Genomic DNA, 26740 nt, shown 5'->3' on the forward strand with positions numbered 1-26740 from the left:
ATCTATCCGCCAACATGAACGTACGATACCGATGGTCGCCTAGGAAAAATCATATGCGATTAAAAAAACTGCATACAAACTTTTGTTGGTGTGTTGTGATATAGGCTGTTAGCTTGAGTCGATAAACTTGTGTCTATGCTGGCTACGGCAACATCATACAGGTTTTGGATAGGTTCCTGTGGGTTTCAGGTATGTTTCAGACTCGTGTCAAGGCTTTTCAAGGAATTTTAGGAGGGTTTCGATGGATATTCCGTTGGATTATGGGGAGGGGATGCACCTGAACTCTCATGAAATCCCCCTCATACGCCTCTGCAACCCCGTGAGACCTCAAGAGCATCCCTGAAACGCCCCTGAAACGATCCTGGAAGTGCTCTGAATGCGCTTGAAACCCTTTGGAACGTCGTCGACCTTTTCGTAAGTGCTGAGATGCCCTGGAACACTCCTGGAACGCTCCGAAACGCAAGGAAAATACCTCTAAAACGCTCTCAAACTCCCAGGAACATCCCTAAACCTCTAATGCCTCCTGGCACGACCCTGAAACTCTTTGAAAACCCCAGGAATACTGTTGAAATTCCCTGGAACAACCTTGAAACTCTCTGGAACACCCCTGAATTCTCCTGAAGTGCCCTGAAACTCACTGGAACACTCCTAAAATTCTCTGGGACACCCTGGAAAACCTCGGGAACACACCTGATACTTCTGAAACGCTTATGAAAGATCCTGAAATTGCTCTGAAATTCCTTGAAAACCCCTGGAACACCAAATAAATCCTCTGTAACAACACTGAAACGTCCCTGAGATCCCTTGAAACCTTCTGAAATATCCATGAAGCCCCCGGGAACACCCATGAACTCGTTTGAACACCGCTGAAATCTCCTAAAACGGACCTGAAACCCCTTCAAAACCCCTGGAATGCCCTTGGAACTCCTGTAATACCTCTAAAATCAGGATTTAAATCTTTCGCGCTAGCTGCACAACTCTGTCAGGTTGTAGGTCCCGTGAAGAAGGACTCGGCGAAATTGATTTCCACGCGGAGCGATTCGAATCCAAATTCGATAACCGAAGTTTGAATGGAGACGAAAAGGTGCTGGCTAAAACACAACTAATTTTGGAGGAGTGCCAATTTCGCATCATTCAAGATAGAACGACGGCAAAATCGACATGGGTAGCGTAGAAAGAGCATCATAAAAAGGCTTCTCATGGACAAGAATGATTGAACTACGCAAGGCTGGAGAACTCCGGATTCCAGATGCAAGAATATCTGAAGGTTGCCCTCATTCTTCGGTTATGGGCCCAGGGATGCCCTGGTGGTGGTTCGGGAAGCGAGGAGGCCGAGATGCGGTATCCAAGATACGATGAGGAGGCCAATACCCGATGAGGTGTCAAGATGCGATGAGGCCTGGTGCCAATAATATTCGTTGAGACACCAAGATGCGGTGAGGGGACCAACACTCGTTGAGGATTAATAGCCGTGTGGGACCTGCGCTGGAACCAAGAGGCAGAGGGTGCTGGCTGATCGATGGACGCTGGAGCTGGATGGCAGAAGGTACTTGAGGCGGAAGACGCTTCGAGCCAGGAGGAGCTTGGTAACCTCTTAGTAGCAGATGTAGCTTGGAGCCAGGGCCTGGTAGCAGAATCTGCTTGGAGCCAGGAGGAGTCTGGTAGCTCGGTTGCTAAGGAGAAGCTCGGTAGGCTGGAGGAGTACGGCCAGGTGAAGCTCGGGACGGATCTGAGGTGTGATGAGGAGAAGTGAATGGTAGCCATTGGTAGGTACATCCTTGGATGCCACACAGCTCAGTGGAGAGCTTGGTATCAACTGGTAGGTAAATGGAAATAAATTGTAAATATGTTATACCTAGATTGAATAAAGGAGAGGCACTAAGCTGGTAGCGATATCAGTCAGTGCCTGGGTGTGGAGAACAAAGTCTTGTGTTTTTATTTCTAACAAAATCGCAACGCAGATCGAGTGGCCTGTACTGGATGAACACGGCGGAGGACTCTCGTTCTCTAGGTAAGATTTAACGGAAGCACTTGGTGTCCGAGATACAAATGAAGAATTGCGTAATACGGGTGACGTGTGAATGTTGTGTCGAAGGAAAGATGCCACGACCGGCTTTTACATTGGTAGCTGTAAAGACTTCAAATGAGATCCTGGACATTGTTCTAAGTGATGTAAGCGGCCCGATGACGAAAACACCAGGCGGATGCAGATATTACCAGACCATGATAGCCGAAAATTCGGACAGACGAGGCAAGCTTACGAGTCAAAGAATCCGGAATTCTACATTGGAGAACGCGCCACAGCAGAACGACGTGTCTGAAGCGTGACAGAAGCCTGAATGAGCTAAAGCTGTCAATACGGCGGCATTTTTGCAGAACGTAGGCTATTGTCCTTGCACCGCTCAAAGCATGGTTCGGATGGAAACCGAATTTAAGACTTTGGAAGTGTTCGGGTGTGGTGAGTACCTATGTTGGAAGTCCCAACAGAAGCGGAAGAAGTTTGAATCGAAGGCGGTCAAGCTTACACACTTGTTGGATACGCGACGGAAAGTAAGGCAGACAGATTTTTGAACATCAAAACCGGAGAAATTAGCATTGGTCATTGGAGATTTTTGGAAATTAATGATCAAGTGAAGAAGATCGGATGAATTCACGGAAGGACCCCTGATGGAAAAAATCGTTAACGAAGTTCCTGTGACGGATGTGATTGCTTGTGAACAGAATGACGTTGTTCATGATGGTAAACTGTATGATTCCTTGCAATTTTACCAGACAGTGAAACTGGAGAGACTGTGCATCAAGATGTGCCAGAATTGATTGATTGATTAATTTAGCTATATTATAGAGACTTTCAGTCCTTGGCTAGTTCGTCTCTAGATGTGCCAAAAGTTGAGTATCAAGTATGTGATGAAACTAACGAAACTGCGACAGTCCGTTGACCAGTTCGGTCGAACATTGTAGTGCGTCCGGAGAAGTTCGCGGAAATCATCAGACTGGCCGTCCAACAACCAGAACCGAAAACATTCGAAGAAAATGTATCCTGTACAGAACCCAAAAAATGAAGAAATGCGATGCACTGTGAGATGGCGTCTCACCGTGAGAACGGGACTTGGGAGACCGAGCTACATCCAAGTCGTAAGGCAATAGGATGGAAATGAGTCTACATGCGGGTGCAGGATGGAACGATACAAAGTCAGCCTAGTGGCTCAAGGATTTTCTCAAAAGTTTGGGACGAGTTATGAGCTAGTATTTGCTCCGGTCGTGAAACAAGCGACTGTTCTAATACTCGCAAGCAAGGACCGGATGCTGGTGCGCCATGTGGACATCAAAACAGCATATCAATACGGAGCACTACTACAGGAGATCTACATAAAGCAACCTGCAGGCTTCAAGAACAGCAATCCCAACGAAGTGTGCAGACTACAAAAATGTCTCTATGCAATAAAACAAGCAGCGAAAGTTTGGAACCACACAACTGACGGGCGACGGCATGGTTGTTCAAAAGGAGTCTGAATACCGTGCTTTGGTGGCAGCACTTAAGGTTGAAGGATTCGTCATTGACTTAATCGTCATCGTTGAAAATACGAAAGCAGTTTTCTCGCTCAAAACATGAATGATTGCATTGAAAAAGTATTCACTGTACATACTCCATTCTCCACCCGCAATACAGTGAATACATTTTCACTGCGGAAATTTCAGCTTTGTACAAGAAAACTGTTTTCAAATTTTCAATGATATTATGTCAATGACGAAGGAGGAGGAGGAGTTCAAGTTTACGAAGTTAGAAGATTTTCATTTTTTCCTTGGAATGCAGATCAGGATGGATACTGAACGGTATGCACTGACTCAATCAAACTACATTCTCGCGCTTCCGGATGACGTATGCCAATAAGACATCAGAAACTCCGATGATAACCGGCTTTCTACAACAAAAGGAGGAGAAAGCACTGCAGAACGCAGAGCAGTTCCAGAACCTGATTGGGTGTTTGCTGTATATCGCCGTCAACACCAGGTCAGATGTGGCGATTGTAACGTCGATTCTTGGAAGACGAGTATAATACCCTACAACAGATGACTGGAACGAAGCCAAAAGAATCCTGCGGTATCTCAGTGACACAGTGAACCATTGATTATATCTCGGTAAACGAACATCAAACGAGATGGAATTCTACATGGATGCAGACTGGGCTGGAGAAATCGGCGACCGGAAACTTTTATGTAGCAAGCAAACTGGTGTTTCGTTGTCAAGTAACGAGGCAGACTACATTGCACCAGCAGAGTGTCTTCATATACTTCAAAAGATGTGCAAACTGATGGATGACCTGGCCCAACCGTTGAAGCTGCTTGTAAGCGTTAAGGAAGATAACCAAAGCTGCATAGCTCTCATTGTTGCAGATAGACCTACACACAAATCAGAACATATACAGTGATAGACATTCGTTTAGCCGAGGCCAAAAAATTTTCAAAAATGTGTCAGGAAACTCATACAAAAGATTTTATGATAAAACTTTTTTATCGTAGTGATAGCATATCTAGTACTGTTTTATAAAAATGTGATACATGACACTTACATATACACTGAAACAAAAACGAGGGTAAAAACCCTTCAAATGTCATTTTTTTCCTAGACATTCGTTTAGCCGTTTTTGTTTCAGTGTATATGTAAGTGTGATGTATCACATTTTTATAAAACAGTACTAGATATACTATCACTACGATAAAAAAAGTTTGATCATAAAATCTTTTGTATGAGTTTCCTGACACTTTTTTTGGACTCGGCTAAACGAATGTCTATCACTGTAGACACGAAGTATTGCTACACTCTAAAGAATTTTCACGTCCGATTTACGTGAAATATCACGTAGCTCATCCTTATTCTGAAAACCTCAAAAGTTACGTGACATTGGTAACCTTCACTCGATAACCATGTCTTATGCACCACCCTGTTTGGTCAAATCTACCGTATCTTCACGTAAATCATTTCAATGCGTTTGTGTTAGTACTTTCGATTTGGAAGTCTCCGCGAAACGAAAGTTACGTGAATTTCCGGTGTGAAAAAAAATCAATATGGCGCCGAGAAGTAAGTAGGTGCACAAACTCCTTACTAATAGAAAGTTGCTGGAAGTATTGAAAGGTAATTTGGTTCCTCAAGGCAATATGCAGTACATAATGAATAGTGATTTTTCATTTTCCAATAATTTCAGAAGCTGGAATAGATGTATGTATCCTGATGGTGACGGAGGACCAGTTCAGCGAGGGGTTAGAAGCTGGACTAAGAAGATTTTTAATCACAATCCTTGGGTTTGTTTGAAATCATCCAATCTTGGAGAATCAGTTATAAAATATACTGTTGTAATACAGTTAAAAATGTAGATTTATTAATTCAAATTAAAAGACTGATGAAGATTTTTTTTCTTTGCATATTTGTACCAGCTTGTAGCGTATTTGAGGAGACAAGTTTTTAAATCCTTATACAATGCAATGATATTTTTACGGTAGAGTAAAATCTCTGCTTTTTCATTGCATTTTGTAAGGATTTTAAAACTTTGGGAAGATTCAAATATTACGTCCATCGTTTTTCGGGATTTCCAGACCCCCCCTCCCCCCTCTGTCACGCACTTTTCCTATACCCAATACACGTACTGTCACACTTTTCTAGACCCCCCCCCTCCCCCAAATCATGGACGTAATTTTTGAACGATCCCTTTTGCCTCTTCAAATACGTTGCAAGCTGGTGCGGCTGCTCTATTTTGATTCAAAAATCTTGTATAAATAACGTGAAATTCATGTAGAACTAACTATAGTTTCACGTCAAATTTACCTAAGATTCCAGCAGCTCTCACCTACATTTCACGTAAACAATGCGTAAAATTCATGTCAAATTTACCTGAACCATCACGTCGATTACCGAATCTCAAATATGCCCAGCTACCTGGAATTCCGGCGAAGGCTACGTGAAAAATATGGTGGACGAAAACTACCTATCTTTTCACGTAAATCGGACGTGAAAATTCTTCAGAGTGTATGTGAAGGACATTGTGAAAAATTGAGTTGTTACCATCCAATACTTCCTGACAGACAAGATGGAAGCGGATCTGCTAACCAAGCTTTTAGAAGTAGCGAAACTAAAGCAACTTAGAGAAGCAACGCGGCCAATAACGTGCCATCATTGCTATCCTTCGAGACCAGACGTGTTTCTATTCGCGCTAGCTACACAACTCTTACGACCTGGAGTTCGGGGTGGCCGGGAGACATAACATTCTATTTAAACTCACAGGCGTAGCGAATAACAGATTAAAACATACTTTATTACACTATAAAATACATTTACAAGACGACACGTATATACAAAACGGCGGTTACAATTCTTCTAATCTAATTAATCTCTGCGGTTGTGCATCGGCCGAGGCATAACGAAATGCTATCGGCGAGCACACAGATCGGCGAGAGCATGAGAGACTAATCCATTCCAGTGGTTCTCAACATCTCCCCCTCTAATTGGTTTGGCGATAAACCATTACAGCGGTCTTCTGGCGCAGGAAGAGCGATGATGGTGGACAGTGATGGAAGCGTTGCCGGTGATCAGGTTGACAGACACTGATGTACGGAAGTCCGGAGCTTGATCCTGATTCCACCATTGTGTATCATCCACTCGAAGACGTCGCTGAACACTGAGGCACGTCCACGTGCCAAATCCATCCGATGTCCATGTCGATCCACAAAATACTGCACGAACATTGGATCCGATTTAACGCTGATCGGTGGGTGCTTATCGGAAACAATTTCTGCTTCCCGAAGTGATCCGACATTGCACGACTTGAACACCTCTGCTGCACACTCGTTCTGCTGAGCGTGTTCGAAAACTTCACTACTGCCATCGGGTTGTGCAGGTATGGCAATACAGTTTTTTATTTCTTGCTTCTGCTGCTGTTGCTCCTCACAATGAAGCGTCGACACTGGAATAAACAGCTGATCCACTCGTGGCTGCCGCGGTTGCTCATCATTTATTACCGCCGCCGTAGAGTCGGCATCGTTTGGAAACGGTGCTTGGTGTTGTGTTCCCTCTTGTTGTGTGCTGACCGGGGAAGACTCGTATGTTGGCTGTGATACTCTAGTAGCCCAACATAGGGAAGATTCAAATATTACGTCCATCGTTTTTCGGGATTTCCAGACCCCCCCTCCCCCCTCTGTCACGCACTTTTCCTATACCCAATACACGTACTGTCACACTTTTCTAGACCCCCCCCCTCCCCCAAATCATGGACGTAATTTTTGAACGATCCCATAGTGAAAACATCAACTGCATTTGTTGGTTGACTGTTTTCATTCGCTCCGCAAAAGCCTGGTACTGGAGCTCCATCAGCCGATTCATACTGCTGTAGTATTTCTCGCTGGCCTCTCGCATCTGCCGAAACTGCTCATCGAGGTATTCTTCTCGATCGAGTGGAAATTGGCCTGACGATGATGGCGTCGGTGTTGCTTGTGTTGTGCCATTCGAAGTTAAATGTATTCGGTGAAATGGAAGAACCCACTGAGTGGGTTCTCAACGATATCACTTCATATGATATGCTCTGTAGATGTACTACGTTCTGAGAAATACAGTTAGTTCATATTTGACCATCGACAATCCTGGACTTATTTATATCGTCTCCTTGTAAATAGTTTATCTTTAAAATGGCAGATATAACAGTGTCGACGAGGAAGAAATTATGGAATTTGTACTTTGCTTTTCACGACCGTCGGTTTTTGTTGCCTTTGGCGTGATATTTTTGGTACAAGTTCCATTTGGCGACATGCGTGCTAATTTGCTTTTATTGCTATGTATTCAGGATCAACGATAGGTGTGTACTTTTATTGTGAATTTTGTTTGTGCATTTCACGGCCCCGGGCGATATTTACCTTTTGGCGTGATTTTTTAATGCAGTTGTGATTTGACGATAAGCGTGCTTGTGATTTTTGGCGTGATAATTCAGTGTATTTTTGAAGTATAATTTGGTGTTTTGTTCGTACTTTTCACGACCACTGGTGTTTGCTTTTGGCGTGATTTTTTTTTGTTAACCTGTCAATATTTATTTAGTAGGAGTATTTATGTTAACTTTTTTGTACGAACTATGCATGAAAATCTAATATTGCAGTAGAGCGCGTTTGATGTTTTTTTTAGCATGGCGTAAAATGAACGCTTTTTATTGCTGATTTTGGCGCTGACCATTTTGGTTTTTAACGATGGCGTATTTTTCTTTTCAATAAGGAGTTTTTTTTTTTTTTCAATAGGAAATGTTGGCTTTTATTTGCTCAATTTTTCGACGCCTTGTTTTTTTTTTTGGAATTTTTTTGAATACCATTTTCATTTTATCCTGCACGTAGCGCAAACAACGCTCACAACGATATGGTGATCAACTGTGGCAGACGGGTGGTAAAATTGCCACTACCCGGAATGTGCTTGTGTGCTTTGTTTTTGTTGATTTTTGCATATGATGTTTTGCTTGAGGAAGGAAAAGGAGATGAACAAAAGTGCATTGTGCCTATCACCGTCTTTGCATGATCTTTTTCGAGTGATGACAAATAGTGCTGGATGGCTAGTGTTTCGAAGTGTGATGAGCCGGATTCCGGAGTTACAGGAAGGATGGATATCGTATGGTTTGGACGACACAGGAGTGAAGCAAATCCTCTTGCTCCAGTTAATCGAGATCAAGGTTTTCGACTAATGGCTGGCAAACCAGTGTGGAAGAGACACTACCATTCAGCTGGTCGAACATCTATGGCGATTACCATCCTGAGCCTGGTGGAGGATCATCACAAATCTAACAACGCCGCCGCAACCCAACCAGTTGAACAGCCACTTGCTACACCTAGATTTTGGCTACTAAATCAGAAGTTGGAAGAAGAAGGATAAGAACATCGACGATAAGGAACCGCAGTTTGACTAACGAATATGATTTAATCTCATAATATTGTAGTGAACTGGATATATATATATATATACTTAATATGAATAGTTAATTTTCTGAGATTTTCAACACTATATATACGTTATAAAAAAATGATTACTGCTAAAACGTAATGTCGGAATAATATTAGATTTTTCTTAAGGAGGAAGGTGTTGTGCCATTCGAAGTTAAATGTATTCGGTGAAATGGAAGAACCCACTGAGTGGGTTCTCAACGATATCACTTCATATGATATGCTCTGTAGATGTACTACGTTCTGAGAAATACAGTTAGTTCATATTTGACCATCGACAATCCTGGACTTATTTATATCGTCTCCTTGTAAATAGTTTATCTTTAAAATGGCAGATATAACAGCTTGCACCGCTGGCTGCTCATCATATGATAGCGAGTCAATGGGGCATTCATTGACTCCAGCTGGGGTTTGATGCGAGGGTTGATTGTTGTACTGGTGCTGCTGATGAGGATACATTTCCACGGGCAATGATGGGAATGGAGCATATTGGTTCTGGTATACCGACCTCAGAACCGGCGAGTGTTGCCACTGATCCACCTGATGCTGGTGCAGATCCTGTCCAGCCATTGAAGCCGAATGCTGGCGCTGTGCTTGATCACTCCGCCCGATGTCCATCGTGTCGCCGTCGCCCATCTTCTCCTCCGCGGAAAACTTAACGTGTCGCGGGTCCTCACTGCACGCACGGATTTCTCGTCGCCACTCTTACGACCTGGAGTTCGGGGTGGCCGGGAGACATAACAGTCTATTTAAACTCACAGGCGTAGCGAATAACAGATTAAAACATACTTTATTACACTATAAAATACATTTACAAGACGACACGTATATACAAAACGGCGGTTACAATTCTTCTAATCTAATTAATCTCTGCGGTTGTGCATCGGCCGAGGCATAACGAAATGCTATCGGCGAGCACACAGATCGGCGAGAGCATGAGAGACTAATCCATTCCAGTGGTTCTCAACAACAACTTTGTCAGGAACACCCCAAACAATATCAGCAAAACCCCTGAAACGCCCTAGAATACCCTTACAACCCCTGAAACACCCAGAAACCCCTTGGAACATTAAAAACTCCTGGAACACCCCATGCAACCCACAATAACGCCCTAAACCTTCTGGAATGCCCCTGAAACTCAATTAACCTTCCTTTTGTATCACGCTGGCAGCAGCTCGCTGGCGTAATAAACAGTTTGGCTAAAAAATGACCCTAATGTCAAACGAGGATTAGAACTGCTGGAACGTCACTGAAACCCCCTGCAACCCCTCGAATGCATTTTTTTTTGATAATCCTTAGAACGCTTTTGAAATAGCTTGGAACAGCTAAAACTCCTTGAAACCTTATGTTACGCTATTGATTTATTTATTTATTCGTTTATTTATATAAAAGCAAAGTGATCGCAAGCAGAGCGGATCCTGAAATGCTTTGGCAATTTTCATTATGACACCAAATTTGGTCGATTACGATGGAACCGGAACGTAAGGCGGTCATCAAGCGTAACTGCTAAGTCCTAGATGTGATGAACTCTTTCAAAACTCCTTCCGGAGAGCTACCACTGGAACATTTTTGAAACCTTTAGAGACCATGTAAAATACCCCCGGAATTGAAACGGAAGGACCAACAACAGTTGATTGATTGCGCTTGTAAACTTTCAAACCTTCATTCACGAAAGTTCTTACAGAACCATGCGTCATGCAATTGTTGGACCCAGCCAACACACAAGTATGCCAGGAACACCCCAGAAACTTTTTAAAATCCCCAGGAAATACCCGAAACGCCCTAGAATACCCTTGCAACTCCTGAAACGCCCTTGAATAACTCTGGAATGCCGCTGAAACTCTTTGAAGCCCCCTAGAATTCATTGCAAACCCCTGGAACACCCCTTAAACCCCCAGTAACGCCCTTGAACCCCCTGGAACGCCCCTGAAGTCTCCTGCAACCCCTGGAACGTACTTTTTGAAAATTCTCTTTTGAAATCGCCTGGAACACCCCTAAGATCATTTAAGGGCCGATTTCTTCACCTCGGCTTAACTGGTAAGCCAGGCTTACCCATATAGTTAAACCTGGTTTAACGTTTTAGCCAGGGTGAAGAAATCGCCCCTAAAACTCCTTAAAACCTCCTAATACACTCCTGATTTATTTATATACATATTTATATGAAAGTAAAGTAATCACAGGCAGTGCGGATCCTGAAATGCTTCGGCAAATTTCATTATGAACCATGTTGTCGATTAGCTTCGGATATGACTTCATTACGATGGAACCGGAACATAAGGCAGTCGTCAAGCGTAACTCCCAAGTCCTTGATTCGATGAACTTCTTCCGGAAAGTTACCACTGGAACACCTTTGGAACCCCTTGAACCCTTCTGAGACTATGTGGAATACCCCCGAAACTAAAACGGAAGGACCAACAACGATTGTTTGATTACGCTTGTAGTCTTTCAGACCTTAACTCGCGGAAGTTCTTAAAGAACCATGCGCAACGGAACCGTTGGACCCAGCCAACACACGATCGCATATGATGTTGAATACGATACTAAAGTGGAGGCGATATGCGTACACTTTATACGCGGTTAAATGGAAGCATGTATGCATATGACCTCCACTTTACCATTCTTTTCAACACCATATACGACTTCATGTTGGCTGTGGATGTTACTCAGCGTGAGTAACGTAATAACATCCAACAATGGTTGCGCTTGTCGATCTTCAGGCGCGGAAGTTTTTGGATGGCCTAAAACATATCTAAAAATTAATTCTCAACAGAACTATGCTGCATCCCAAGTAACAATGAATGCTGAACAGTGAGAGTAGATGGTATGATTACCTCTAAACGTTCGCACCATGGATCCTGTCCAACACACCTCCTGCAGCGCTACGATGCCGAACCCACGGTCCTTCAGTAGATCGGCGAGTATGCGGGTGCTCCCAATGAAGTTGAGAGATCGGCAGTTCCACGTACCGAGTTTCCAATCCCAAGTCCTTTTTGTTCGCTGGGGTCGTTGCCGTTGGTCTCGGTTCGTATTATTCTATTACTGATTTTCCGCTACAATGTTTTTTTTTTACGGCTGGCTCGTCGGGCCTGACACCAACCCCCAACTTTCCGGAAGACGATAGTGCACAGTTGAGCTTGGAGTCCTTCCCTGGCACTCGGACGTAGATCAGCCGCCCCTAACATGGGGATCAGACGCTGTTGTGAGCCGCTCCTCCTGGAGAACAGACGCTCAGGTTTGCCGAAGCAAACCCCCCCTTCCCTGTCAGCCTACGACTAAAGCTCCCACCGGGGTTGGTTACCCGATCTTCCCTAAGGTTGCTCATAGTTTCCGGCCGGTACCGCGTGGAGGTAGGGATAGGAGTTGCTGGGCAGAGGCTAGTGGATCACAATGGGATCTGAATTGCGCAGCATACCCAGCCTTTACCGTGCCCACAGATTAATTTATACATTCCAAAACATCTCTTCTGGAAATAGACGCCGCTAATGGTAAAAATAGGCTCACGAAAATGTTTTTATTTTATTTTTACACAAATAATAAATTTAATTGATTGCTGATTAAGCACATATTAAGCCCTAAATCAGCCTTCCAATGAACCTCAAATCAGCTAAAGGTTGAATAAAATCACCATAATGTTTAGGATGTTTAGCAGCCGAAGAAATGATTAAAACTCTTATGCTCAGCTTTTGTTAAAATGAAGGCTGATTTAAAATAGTTGGAGAAACGTTTGTACAGCATCAAATTGTTACCTGGGATGGACCTGTAGGATGTCACACCGCAACAGTAATGTAACAGCAATTAATTGATTACGCTTGTAGATCTTAAGATGCTTACTCGTGTAGGTTCTGGGATAACCTAGTACATCTTCTAGATCCATGTAGATCTTCAGATCCTTAATCGCGGAAATTTTTAGTTACACTAGAACATCTTTGGAAATTATTTCTTTACAGAACCATACTCCAAGAGCTACCCTTAGGAACCCTCATTTAACCCCTCTGAGCGCTCCCGCCATGCCTAACCTCCACTCATGCGATGGGTCTCTTCAGTCGAGCCAAGTACGGAACCACTGAAGACGACCATACAGTTGAGGTCGAAATACGTATCTGTCATAGGATGCAAATATTTAGTTGGAATTAAAAGGAACAGGAAATTAACCCTCTTTACTAGATTTTTTTTCGGCGTGTTGTAGAAACCTCGACTTGAATATTTGATTCTCCCCCATGTTCATTTGAGTGATAGTAGTCAAGGAATAATTTCACTCGAGTAACGCAACTCTCCAGATGGGCAGATAAGAATATGTACGTACTACTTCAATTGAGAAAAGCATCTTCTCAACGCAGACAAATAAGTAAACTTCAAGCGAAAAAAAAGCAACGGAACCGAAAGCACCAATAGCAGAGGATTTTGCAGAAAAGAATATCAAGCCAAAAACTACCTACGTTGCGAAACGCACTTACCCACTGGAAACACCTCTTCAATTACTTCTCGTTCCAAGATCTGTTTTCGTTTTACGAAACGTGTCGTTGTATGGTGGTAATTTGGAATGCAATAGAAATCGAATGAAAGGGAACACACAACTTTTGTTTTTTGTTTTCACACGATTCATCATCATTGATCAATCCTCTTTATTTCAAGTTTACGGAACGTTTTTCTCTTGTTTTTATTCATCATTTACAGTAAACTTGGGGTAAGAATAATTGTAGACGCTTTTCCAGCGAATGACTGCTTGAAGACCTGAACACACTTTGCGCGGTCTTCTTAGGGTTTTTAAAGAAACAAGTAGTTAAACAATGGCGGTCGTCTTTGTACAATAATCATGTCAAGTCATCTAAATCATAAGATTCAAAAGCAAGAAAAAATTGATCGGCATTTTAAGGGTGTTGTTCGGTATCTCTACTGACCTCCGTATTCTCCGAGTAGTTGCTGTTGCTGCTGTCGGCTGATGGGCTGCAGCTTCAATTGCTGCATCTGCTGCTGCAGCTGTTGCTGCAAGTGCATCTGCTGTTGCTGGTAGTTTTGCATGAACAGACTGGTCTCGATGTCATTCAGGGCAAGCAGGTTGGACGCATCGCCGCCGGCGGCGCCACTGCTGCTGGCAGCAGAACCTGCCGTGGACACTGGTATCCCACCTACCGCTCCCGCTTCACTGCTTATGGTCGATCCCGCGGGGGACACCAGCAACGGGTGCGTTGCCTGTGTCGGGTGACCGAATCCGGAACTGGACCTGGAGCTGGAGCCCGGGCCCGGTATCCGCGTGATTTCAATGTCGTTGGACAGGTTTTGGTTCTGCTGGCGCAGAAACTTCGACTCGTTTATGTTGTGAATGGTTACCTGAGGGAGAGACACGGGAAACATTACAATGTGACATTGTTACGTGACCTTAGGGATCCTCTAAACTGGAAACAATCATGTCAAATAAATGAACGTTTAGTATTAATTCTCCTTTGGCATTAGGGCCATTTTTTGACCCAAACCGTAATTGTAACAACCCTGAAAGTGACCAACAAAACCCAAGATACGAAAAACAGAGTCCACGTACCTCACTGTTCAAACGTTGACCGGGCTGCAGGTTCTGCAGGAAGGACAAATCATCGTATTTATGATTCGCTGAAGAAGAACCCGCACCCAATCCATCGTAGTAAGGATCACCCGATCCGCCGGGTTCGTCACCGAACGGATCAGGGCAGGAGCCCACACTAACGGAGGAACTGGTTCCTCCAAACAGCCTCCTGCGGCTGTGGTCGTTTCCGGCGGACATGGCTGCTGCTGCCTGGGCTCGCGCTTGGGACCGTTCCGATCCAATTGCACTGACCGTGGACGGCGAGCTCATTGGGAAGTAGCTGGTGGAAGCACCTGCGGAATTGCCGCCATACTCCTGGCTACCGCTCAACCCGTACTGGAGGTTTTCAAACGGCGAGTAACTTCGTTGCGGCTGATTCACGGAACTGCCAACGGTTGAAAGGGGACTGTACATATCAACTGGTGAACCCACTCCGTTCAGATGCTGCCAGGAAGCTTGGTGGTGTGGAAGTTGGTGGTGCTGTTGTTGTTGCTGCTGTTGTTTCTGCTTTTGGGCATTCTTCATTTCGCTGCCAATGGCGGAGTTGAACTTCCGAGGTGGTTCAATTGTCGCAGAGAAAGGCTGGAAACAAAAAAAAAAAGAATTTAAAATAAGGGTCATTTTATGTCAGTCCTTGTACTTACCGCTCCACCGTGAGACGGTCCCTCCCCCAGTAGGCCCATTTCCTTGGCCGCCTGCTGCTGTTGAAGGTAGTTAGCCGTGGTGACGCTACTGGGTCCACCGGACACCGGGACTATCCCGTTTTCCACCAGATAACTGGTATTGAACGGTCTGAATCCGCTGTTCGCAGGCGCAGGCGTCGTTCCGGTCAGGGCATGATGCAGGGCTTGATTGCGGATGGTGAACATACCGTTGTCATTTTTGAAGATTGTCGCCCGTTGATCGTACCCCAGCGATTGGCGATTGGCCGCCGTCGGATCGGTTGGAACGGGTGGCCTTGGTCCGCTTTGGAACATCGGATTTCGGAGGGTTACGATATTGTTGTTGCCTTTCTGGTTCTTCTGCTGGTTCTTGCCTTCCGTGGATTTTCCGCTGTCCCTCGAGCTGTCGCTCTTACTCTTATTTTTGTTTTTGCGATTCTTCTTCTTAGTGGGTTTCTTTTCGCCTTCCCCGGGGGAGCTCTTTAGCTTGTTGGTATCAACCATAATGACTGAGTCCTGACCGGGAGCGGCGTTCATCATCATCGGTGGAGCCATCATCGGGTTCATCATGTACATTCCGGGCGCGCCGCCCATCATAATCGGCGGTGGCATCATCATCGGTGGCGGTTCCGGGGCTTGAACCGTTTGCATCGGTTCGCAAATCTTCTTTATCGACTCCCGTTTGGCCTTGATGGCTTCCGCTTGGGCGGCGTCCACTCGGGTGAGCGTAATGCCGGGCGGAAGTTGAAGTCCCTCGACGCGGACTCCCCGGCTCAGCTGGTCCATGATGCTTGCCCCGAAGGAAGTGTCTCCGGGCGGGAAGCTGTTGGGGATTTTCGTTGAAGACGTGGCAGCTGGGGCCGATTTAGAAGATATCGACGACTCGTTGATCAGCTCCAGCGTCGTATCGGCACTGATGTTGACCTTGGATCGTCGATCGTTCGAGGCCTTCGACATGCGGTCAGCACTCTTGATGGCTTTATCGATGTGACGATTCTTCGATGGTGCAGGGGTCTGCTGGTGAGATTGTTGTTGATGTTGTTTCTTCTGTTGCTGTGGTGGTAACGTGGACTTGACCTGCTCCTGTTGTTTCATGAGCAGCTTCTTCTGGCGTTTGGAAAGGTTGGAATTATCTTGGGATGGTTTCTCAGGCTGTTGACTACTTCCGGAAGGTTTCTTGCCACTGTGTTCACTCTTAGAGACATTATGTTGTATATTGCTGGAAGTATTGCTGACATTCTTAGAAGGTTTCTGCGATGACTGAGTAGTTACATGATCCTGCTGCTGCTTGTTCTTACTCTGCTTACCTTCTTTGGCAGGATTTGGCGCGGGTACATCACTGGGTTGTTCCTTGGCCTTGTCGTTCTTCTTTTTGTTGACTTTCTTGTTAACGGCTACCGGAGCTGGACTTGGAGGAGTTGGCGGTCTCGGAGGCTCCTCCACTTTTGGAGGATCAGGCACCGGCACTGGCGAAGGCGTCCGCTCTAGAACTGAATTTCCACTTTGCTTCGTCTCATCCAGCTCTTCTTCAACTTCCACCTCTTCCTCGTCCGATTCGGTGTCTTCCAGGTTCAACAGTTTGAACGCGTTATTGTCAAACTCCGGATCGATAAAGGCCTCGCTCTTCTTCCTCACCACTTTCTTCTTCACTTCCTTCTCTTTCTCCTTTTCTTTTGGCTTCTCCTTTTCTTTTGGATTCTCCTTTTCTTGTGGTTTCTCCTTTTCTTTTGGCTTCTCCTTTTCTTGTGGTTTCTCCTTTTCTTTTGGCTTCTCCTTTTCCTTCTCATTCTCTTTTTCCTTCGGCTTTTTCGCTTTATCTTTCTTGTCTTCCATCTTAGTCTTCTCCTTGACAACCCGTTCCTTACCTTCCTTCGCCTTTTGTGAACTACCACTCGAACTAATCGAATCCTTGCTTAGCTTTCGGTTCAGCACCTTTCCCAGTGCCTTTTCCGATAGCTTCTTGGCGTCTCCTTTCTTCCCGCTGCTCGCCACGTCCAAGCCATCCAACTTGGCAACGATTTCATCAATTTCGTCAATCTCGTCCGCCAGTTTGTCTTTCTTCTTGTTTTTCTGCTTCTTCTTCTTTTTACTTTCCTCGCCGCCATGCGTGGCCGCGTAGTTCAGCTCTAACTTTTTAGTAATCTTCTGCAGCATTAGCGAGGCGGCCTTTGCTCTGGCCTCACTCGTCGAGCCCTTCGTTTTGTTCCGTACCTGACCCAATCTCTCAGACACCCGACCAATCATCGAGACGATTTCCTCTTTCTTCTTTTTGTCCAGTTGGCCTCCTCCCGTCGTCTGGTGCTGTAGTTTCATCACCAGGTCGTCGATTTCCCGCACAGACTGCGCATGCTGGTTCTGATTTTGCGACTGATCTCCCAAAGTAAGCCTGAGCAGCTTGTCGGTGATCCAAATATCAGTATCACTGGAGAATTGACTTTTTAGTATGAGGTCGCTCAGCTGCTTGAAATCTCCGCCAGCAACCTTCAATGTTAGTTGATCCAATTGGTTCTGAATCTGAATCTGCTGCCTGGTAGGTGCTTGTTCCTGACCCGATGCTGACTGCGGCGTAACTAGCTGACCATTGATGAAGGTGTACAACAACTTATCTTGTTCCGGAGATGGTCCCTTCGCCGTGACGGTCACCTGTGGTTCCGAATGAGGCAGAAAGGTTCGTTTTATGGTGACCATCCTTCGCGCCGGATCAATACTTACATTTTCCTGTGGTACCATCGCCGTTGGCTGCTGCTGCTGTTGTTGATGCTGCTGAAGCAGCTGTTGCTGCTGCCGTTGCTTTTGTTGTTGCAGCAAATTGATGTTCTCCTGCAGTTTAGGAGGCAGTTGCTGTGTCGTTTCCAGAGGCGCTGGGGCAGTCTTCTTGCCCGTTGCAGGCTTCTCCTTGGCGTTCTTTTTCTCACTCGAACCTTCGTCCAATTTAAAGTTGAATTCGGGATTGTTAGTTTTTATGCTGGATACCAAACTGTTGATATCCGTCTGTAGCTGAAGCTTCTTCGCTTCGTAGGCCATGATGTCTTCCAGCAGCTGCTTCTTGTCTTTATTTTTCAGATTCTGCTGGAACTGTAACCGATTCTGAGCCCTTTTGTCTTCTTCCTTCAGCTCGGAAAACTTCTGTTTGAGCTCTCCTAGCTCGGTGATCTTCTTGAGTTCCTGCTTCTTGAGCTTCTGTTTGACCTTTTTGGCTGACTTTTTGTTGTCCTTTTGCTTGTCATCGTCGTAGTCACCTTCGATGTAGCGCACCAGGGCTTCCAGTGTTTCCTCTGATGGTTTAGGAGGCACCTTTGAAGTAAACGTTGTATTGTTAACACTTGGCCTCAAAGTTGGCTGCACAATTGGAGCTGGAACCTGTGGTACTTCCCGAGCACTAACGGCCATCTCCGGAGGCTTAGCCGGTGCCGCAATGTTCATCTTGTTAAGCGGTGGTTTCGTCACAACGGGAGCCTTGGTAGCTGTGGCAAGGCAAGCTGCTGCCAGCGACGCCTTATTGGGACTGATCCTCAAGCCTTCCATTTTCGACGCAAGGCCTCCCGAAGACGGTTCCTTGCTTACCGATACGTGACTCCCATTGGAACTGCAGCTACTGGTGCTACTGATGTTGTTGTTGCTATTTGTTGTCACTGCATTCGTTAGGTTGCCCTTATTGTTAATTTTCTTCAGCAGGCCGCTGTTCTGCAGCTTGTTGTTCTTCACATTCGACGCCTTGAGTTGCTGGTTGTCCTTGTTGCTCTGTTTTTGTTTGATTTTCTTCCGCAGTCGGTCGCGCGTTTCGTTCGTTCGCTGGTTGTGATTACACTCCTGGCGGAAGAGAAACAAAAAACAGGTATTAATTTCCAATAAGGGAAATGGCGGCTTCGGCAGTTCCTGAACCTATCATCGTCAGGTAGGCAAATGAAATAGTCGACGTCTAGTTTTTGGCATAACAATGCATTGGTACATAAAAGGCATTCTCACGCAGAAAACTAAACTTCAACGACTTCATTTACCCATCTGATCATAACAGGTTAAGAAATTGCCAAAGCGGCCATTTCCCCTATATGCTGTAATTAGACAGAATACTAACCAAACAAACACTCTGCCCGAACAGCGTGCAATAGTAGCACACACATGAACCGTCCCCTTTCTCACTCACGTTTGCGCCGGCCCGAGGGCAGATAGGTTTCTTTCGATCGTCCTTTGCCTGGTGAAGCTGCTGACCCACGGTTGCGGCGGCGTTGGAGACGCTTGTCGACGGTGTCACATTGTTCCCCGTCGGAGATGACCCTGTGCCGGGTGGTGTCGTCGGTGGATGCGTACTGGTAGACTTTGAACTCACTTTACCCGGAGTGGTGGCGCCGGCAGCCGGAGGATTGGAAGCTTTCGCTGCCACTTTACTCGTCGGTTGCTGCGAGGTGACCACCCCCGTGGAAGCATTACCCGTTGGGAGGGGTTTGGTTTTTTGGTGCAGCATGGCCTTGACAGGACTGCTGCCGGCGCCGGGTTTGGTTGCCTGAACACCTGGAGCAGCTGGTGTGCCCGCCGAAGCCGATGCTGAACTTCCGGAAGAGACTGCACCCCTAGATGAGGCGCTGGTTCCGTTCTCGGTGCTGCTGCTGCTGTTGCCGTTACCATTGCTCTTGGTAGTGGTATTCGTCGATTTAGTGTTGCTCGTGTTGCTGTTGCTATTATTACTGTTACTACTATTACTACTGTTTCCATTGCCGCACTGCTGGGTGATACTGCTGTGCTTCTGTTCGTGTATTTGCTCCAAATCCCGCACCATATCCTTCAGCATGCTGTGCTCCTTCTGGAGGGTTTTGAGCTCCGATTCGAGTATTCTGTTTCCGGTGAAAAAATGAAGTGTTAAACACAGCATATTTGGACAATTACGAGATGGTAGTATTTAAGAATTCATTTCTAAACAAACTAGGATAGATAAGTGGCCGTCAATGTAGTATGACTTTTTAGAAGGGAAAGGGTGTTAGAGAAAATTATACGCTAGTCCACAGATTAACCCTAGTAGGATGTTGGGGTCTATATGACCCAGAATTGAACTTCAAAGAGCCATATATTTTTTATTACAGCTCGAATCGATCGAATTTTTGCTGACTTTTAATATTTTATGGAAATAAAGAAAATAGCATCATTACAATTTTATTAGGGTAAAGGTACATATACCAGCCGTAGAAAAAGGTTATGAAGAAAGAGCTATCGAACGGCATGTTTTGGTGTAAAAACGTTATTGTCATCTGTTACAGATCTAGGGGCACATCGGAGATTCCCGTAGTGGCCAATGATGGTCATGGTCACTTCAGTCTCAACCATCAGCATTACTATCAAAAAATCATGAAGCAAGAGCTGTCGCACGGCATGTTTTGGTGTAAAAACGTAATTGTCCTCTGTTACAGGTTCCCCCGGGGCACCTCAGAGGTTCCCGGAGTGATCAATGATGGTAATGGTCACTTCCGTCACAACTATTATCATGACTATCAAAAATCATGACGAGGCATCGCACGGCATGTTTTGATGTAAAAACGTAGTTGTCTCTCGTTATCGGTTCGTTCCAGGGCACCTCGGAGGTAACCGGAGTGATCAATGATGGTCATGGTCACTTCCGTCACAGCTATCAGCATGGCTACAGAAAATCATGGAGAAAGAGCCGTCGCACGGCATGTTTTGGTGTAAAAACGTTCTTGTCCTCTGTTACAGGTTCCTCCAGAGCCCAGAGCACCTCTGAGGTTCTCGGAGTGGTCACTTCCGTCACATCCATCAGCATGACTATCAAAAATCACAAAAAAAGAGCTGTCGCACGGCATGTTTAGGTGTAAAAACGTAATTGTCCTCTGTTACAGGTTCCCCCGGGGCACCTCGGAGGTTCCCGGGGCGGCCAACGGTGGCCATGGTTTGTCGTAGAATCAGACCAACTTGCCTGAAAGCATTGATACAGTTTACCTGAGATTTCTACATGGAATCAGCTTTCCACTAGAACTAGTGTCTGTCCATGAACTACGTAGACACTTAGGGGGGAGGGGGGAGGTCTCGCCAAAGTTTACGCTCCATACAAATTCCGAAAATTTTGTATGGATAAAAGTCTACGAGGGGGGAGTGGGGGGGGGGGGGGGGGGGTGTTCTGAGATAACTTAAATTAGTCTACGTAGTTTATTGACAGCACCTAACGCACAGAGGAATGTGGTAGTGATTTATATAACCACCCAAGATTGCTCCCTTATTTTTTTTTCTGAACTGTCCTTTTTCTCGGGATTTTTTTCCAAAGTTCCTCTCGTTATTACTCCGATAGTTCTTCTCGGAATTCCTCGCGAGATTTCACCAGGGTTTCTTCCAATATTTCTTCCGAAATCTGTTACTAGGAATTTCGTAGGTCATCTCAGCAGGAATTCCGCGAAAAACTCTTGAAAAAACCGGGCAAGAAATCCGAAAAGGAACTCTCAAAGGAATCCCATGACAATTTTTTGCGGCAAGAAAGAACTGCATGAATAGTATTTACAATAACTCCTGTAGAAATCCCAAAAACGAACTCTGAATGAAACCCCGGAAGAAATCGTGGGAGAAGGCCCAGCATAAGGATATCCCGGGAGCAACACCGGAAGGATTCTGGGATAAGAATTGTGAAAAACTGCGAAAGAAACCTCAAGTGGAACTTCAAGATAAATCCTGCTAGAACCATTATTAAGACATATCTCGGAAACAACTATAAACGATAACTCATGGTAATTACTTGAAGAAATTACAGGAGTAACTCCAGAAGAAAACCTTTGAAGGACTTTGAGAAATAGCGGGAAAACCACTGGAAGAAATTTTGGGATGAACTGCGGGAAACCGAATAAAGGGAAGAATTTTACTCGTAAGGAGCCATGCACAAATTACGTCACGCTTTTAGGGGGGAAGGGGGGGTTTTGCATAACGTGACGGCTCATACAAAAATTGGAGACGTCCCATACAAAAAGTGTGACATAGGGGGGAGGGGGGGTTGAAAAAGGTCGAATTTTGCGTGACATAATTTGTGTATCACCCCTAATCCCAGATATAACTTCCGTAAAAATGCTGGGAGAAAACGTTCGTAAATCTCTAAGAGAAATCCTGGGTAGAATTCCTGGAAAAATCTCGGAGGACCACCAGAAGGAATTGCGGAAAATTCCAGAAGAAATCCCACGATAACATCTAAAAACATTCTGGAAGCTGGGAGCTCCTGTAAACATCCCGGGATAAACCCTGCAGAAAATTCCATGGAATCTTTTTGGGGAAAACACAGGAGGACTCTGAAAGAAATCTCGCGTTGAACTATACCTGTGGAAGAAATACTGGGAACATCTCTGTGCAGGAATACTGGAAGAATTTCCAAGGATGAATTCCGGAAAGAATTGCTGTCATCTGGTAAAAAGGCGGGAGTTTTATGGAGGCATTCCAACAAAGTTACGGAAAAATCTTTTGAAAAATCCTGGAAGGCATTCCAAGAAATATCTCTCAGCATTCCAGAAAGAATCCCTGGCTGAATTTTTGGAGAAATCCTTGTGGGGAAATTTCTGGAAATCCAAAATACAGCTTCATCTCGATAACTAAGCTTTGACGATAGTCCGGTTAGCGAGCGTCGCCCGATAACTGTACTCGGCTTCCGAATCCGGAGGCTATTGTTATATTGTGTTTTGTTTATCTATTTGCAAAATGTGAGGTTATGTTTCGTTTATTTCTGACAGACAACTGCTTTTCAACTGGATTTTGGCTCAGTTATCGAACGCCCAGTTAAACACATTTTCCCTAATTCTAAGAGGTTGTGGAGTGTGGACCCAACAGGAGCTAGATGAAGAGACCGAGAGCAGCAATACGAAATGCCCAACTAACAATCACTCATTTAACAGGCACTATTATGACGAATTAATTCAGCATAATGTTTAATAACATTTGAATTATTTTCATGTACAACCTATGTTCGGGTTTTGTTCACACAAATTTGGAGAAGTTATAAAGCATCATGTTGTGCACCAACTTAATTTTATGTTGTTCAAAGCGTTTTAATAATGTACAAGAAAGTTGTTATTCAGCTTTGGCAAAAATGACTGAAAATAAATAAAATGCAAAAATGTTGAACCACTCACGAGAGTAATTATTTGCACTCATGTTGAGAACACCTATGAAATGAAATTACATATAAAATTACCTAAATCCGGATTAGAACTCGAGACCTGTCGATTGCCAGCCGCATGCCTTCCTATCTGCGCCATCCTAGAGATGGTGAGATGCAGCACCCAAAGCAAAACATAATCTTCCCATGACTCAATAATGATCACTCCTGAACTTGTGTTCAGCAGTGGTGAATTAGCACAGCACGTGCTAATCAACTGAACAACGCCTTATACTTCAACAGCTGTTCAGCCCAAAACACGTGTTTTCCATTCTGATTTCGCTGTCAGTATTTTTATCGCACGGTGAGAAAACTTGTATCGAATGTGGCCAAAAAGTGTTGGTCCTTATTGAAGATATTGTTTCCAGACGAACTAATTGCGATATGAATATGTTTATATTTTTATTTTTAAAAATCGATCTTTAAAAATGTATGACAATATGTGGTGCGGTATGGTCTGGGACTGTGAATGCACCAACAGCATCTATTCAGGTAATCTACTCATGCTCAGTCGAAGATCCGTCAAGCATTTTTTTATTTATGCTCTTGTCATGGAATCTTGATATTATGTTCAATAAATAGTGCATAAGGATGTTTGGGGATACTTGAAATTTGTCGATTTCTGAATGCTGTTTGATTATCTAGGTGACTGTGGGAACAATATTCAGTAAACACGACAGCACTGAAATGTCAAATGCATCGATCCAAGCGTCCCGTACAATCGAACAGCTGCGGAAGATAAAAAAAAATAATAATCAAGGTACAAAATATCTTGTTACATACTAATAATAATAAATAAATACCTCATTTTTACGTTGGTTAAGTCTCATGGCACTTAATGTTAAATTACATAATTCTATTCTGTTTTATTTTATGTGATTCGTTTAAAATTTTGGTTCTTTAACCCTTCAAGACGCGCGCTGTTGTAAAAAGTACAACACTACCAAAAATCCTCGCTCGTCAGTTTTAGCCATGATTTATCCCATAATCCGAACAAAGTTCTGAGTCAAACTATGACGGGCTGGAGGCGTTTATTTGACAAGTGAAAAGCACATTGTTCAGGAGCATATGCTTATCGATACATCAGCTTAATAAGATGCAGACAAAAGTTTTGTTAAGCTCTTTTGTTAAAGAATCAATGCTTGTCGAATAAATTTCTTGTTAAACTTTTGAAAAGTGTTTTAATTTATCATTGTTGATACCGATGAGGAAAGTCGAACATTGACTATTTTCTCAATTGAAAAATCATTTAAACAGTTACGTGTTGAGCATAATTTTAGTTCAGCTATCATTACCATTATTAAGCCACAATTCAGCAAGCTTGCTTGTTTGTGACTTGCAATTGTTAGTTGGGTGGATTCGATGCTTGGTATAGAAAAGCTGACAAACAAGAACTACCCCCAGTCAGTGGTCGTTTGATACGGAGATATTATTGGAGCGTGAAGATCTCTGGAAGAACATCGACGATGCGACTCCGAACCCGGTCATTGCAACGTGGACACAGGGGACTGTAATGTCTACCTAATGGTTGTGTGCATAGGATATCTACCTACATGAAATACTATTCATGCCGTACGGCACAAGCCTTGGACTTGTCAACATCTTTATTATTCTTCTTTTGAAGGATATAAAAGGGACCGGAAGATGAACTGAAGATTTCTTTCGCCAAGGGAAAAGTCTTGGACTACGCACGGAAGCTACAGGAGAATGCAGCTGTCGTTGATAAATCCACATTCAAGGTAGAAGCAAAGATGATCATCTACTATTTTGCTATTTTAAGAGATCTAAACCATCTCGATAAACCTGCGGGCAAGTCACATGTGTGCTGCGACAGAAGTTTTTTCGAAACCTTGAAACGAAATACAGAGAAAAGTGAATATCGCTTAAACGAAAAAGAAGCCAAACTCCAAGGAATTGGTACGGGGAAGATTTTCTGCGTGGATTCTAACGATTATCGGACGACCATGGCCTTGTCCGGTGTTCTCTACGTCCCTGGATTGGGAAATGAGCCTCATCTCAGTTGGGATGCAGCCGTCATTTAACAGATCATTAGCAAGAATTTGGCGAGCGGAATACAGGTACGTGGCTGTCGACGAAGTTTGTGAACCGCGTCTCGAGAGAAGGCAAGGCCGGAAACCGTTTGCGAAGTCCACCGAGCAGAAGTCAACCTGGAACACAACGACGTTTGCGGTTCCATGGATAGACATACTCAACGAGTGGTTTCTATGGTGGTTGAGGCACTGAACCGCTCGCGAAGAGGCTTTGGGTCACAAGCCGACATTTGCCGAGATAATCAGGGAATATTCTCACGAGCGAGCGTGAGGTGGTCGAGAAGTAGCGGCAGAATTAAGATGAGCACCTCAAAAGGCGACGTTGCAAGCACCGAAGGTGGCGTGATAACAAATCTAGGAATACGTACGCAGGACGACAGATTTCCAGCTCCTAAGCTCCAAGAGATTGAGGAGGAGATTGTCCGATTGAAAAACAACAAAGCCGCTGGAGCACATCAACTACCACTCTCTCTCTCTACTTGGCGTAACGTCCTCATTGGGACAAAGCCTGCTTCTCAGCTTAGTGTTCTATGAGCACTTCCACAGTTATTAACTGAGAGCTTCCTCTGCCAATGACCATTTTGCATGTGTATATCGTGTGGCAGGCACGAAGATACTCTATGCCCAAGGAAGTCAAGGAAATTTCCTTTACGAAAAGATCCTGGACCGACCGGGAATCGAACCCGTCACCCTCAGCATGGTCATGCTGAATACCCGTGCGTTTACCGCCTCGGCTATATGGGCCCTCGCACACCACGCGAGCTTCTAAAATACGGAGGAGAAGCACTGGTAAGAGCACTACACTGGGACATTACCGAGATTTAGGAGGAGGAAGGGGTACCGGAGGAGTGGATGGAAGGTATCGTGTGTCCCATCTACAAAAAGGGCGACAAGTTGGATTGCGGGAACTACCGCGCGATCACACTACTGAGCGCTGCCAACAAGATACTCTCCCAAATTTTATGCCGCCGTCTATCATCGATTGCAAGAAAATTCGCGGGGCAATATCAGGCTGGATTCATGGGTGAACGTGCTACAACGGACCAGATTCGCCATTCGCCATTCGCCAGGTGTTGCAGAAATGCCGCGCATACAACGTGCCCACACATCACTTGTTCATCGATTTTAAATCGGCGTATGATACAATCGATCGAGAACAGCTATGGCAGATTATGCACGAATACGGATTCCCGGATAAACTGATACGACCAATCAAGGCGACGATGGATCGAGTAATGTGCGTAGTTCGAGTATCAGGGAGACTCTCCAGTCCCTTCGAATCTTGCAGAGGGTTACGGCAAGGTGATAGTTTTTCATGCTTGCTGTTCAACATTGCTTTAGAGGGTGTGATTAGGAGAGCGGGGATAACACCAGTGGAACG

The 26740-nt window shown here is 44.7% G+C and overlaps 2 protein-coding genes across 5 annotated transcripts in view; one reads left to right on the forward strand and one right to left on the reverse strand.

Moving 5' to 3' along the window:
* Nucleotides 1-26740, forward strand: part of LOC109412587 (L-dopachrome tautomerase yellow-f2) — a 439236-nt gene that overhangs the window by 347362 nt on the left and 65134 nt on the right. The window lies entirely within an intron of this gene.
* Nucleotides 1-26740, reverse strand: part of LOC109433581 (uncharacterized) — a 63069-nt gene that overhangs the window by 2398 nt on the left and 33931 nt on the right. The window contains exons 5-9 of one of the 4 annotated variants that reach the window (XM_029859979.2): nucleotides 19256-20009; nucleotides 17893-18990; nucleotides 15163-17823; nucleotides 14498-15100; nucleotides 13860-14289 (exon numbers count right to left, since the gene is read on the reverse strand). In XM_029859979.2, coding sequence (XP_029715839.1) covers nucleotides 13860-14289; nucleotides 14498-15100; nucleotides 15163-17823; nucleotides 17893-18990; nucleotides 19256-20009 — 5546 coding nt within the window. Of the gene's footprint in view, nucleotides 1-13536; nucleotides 13787-13859; nucleotides 14290-14497; nucleotides 15101-15162; nucleotides 18991-19255; nucleotides 20010-26740 lie in introns of those variants that run through there. The other 3 variants (XM_029859981.2, XM_029859980.2, XM_029859978.2) reach the window with 3 other exon arrangements.

The sequence above is a fragment of the Aedes albopictus genome, chromosome 1 (assembly GCF_035046485.1).
Source record: "Aedes albopictus strain Foshan chromosome 1, AalbF5, whole genome shotgun sequence".
In the NCBI taxonomy this organism is placed as follows: Eukaryota; Metazoa; Arthropoda; class Insecta; order Diptera; family Culicidae; genus Aedes; species Aedes albopictus.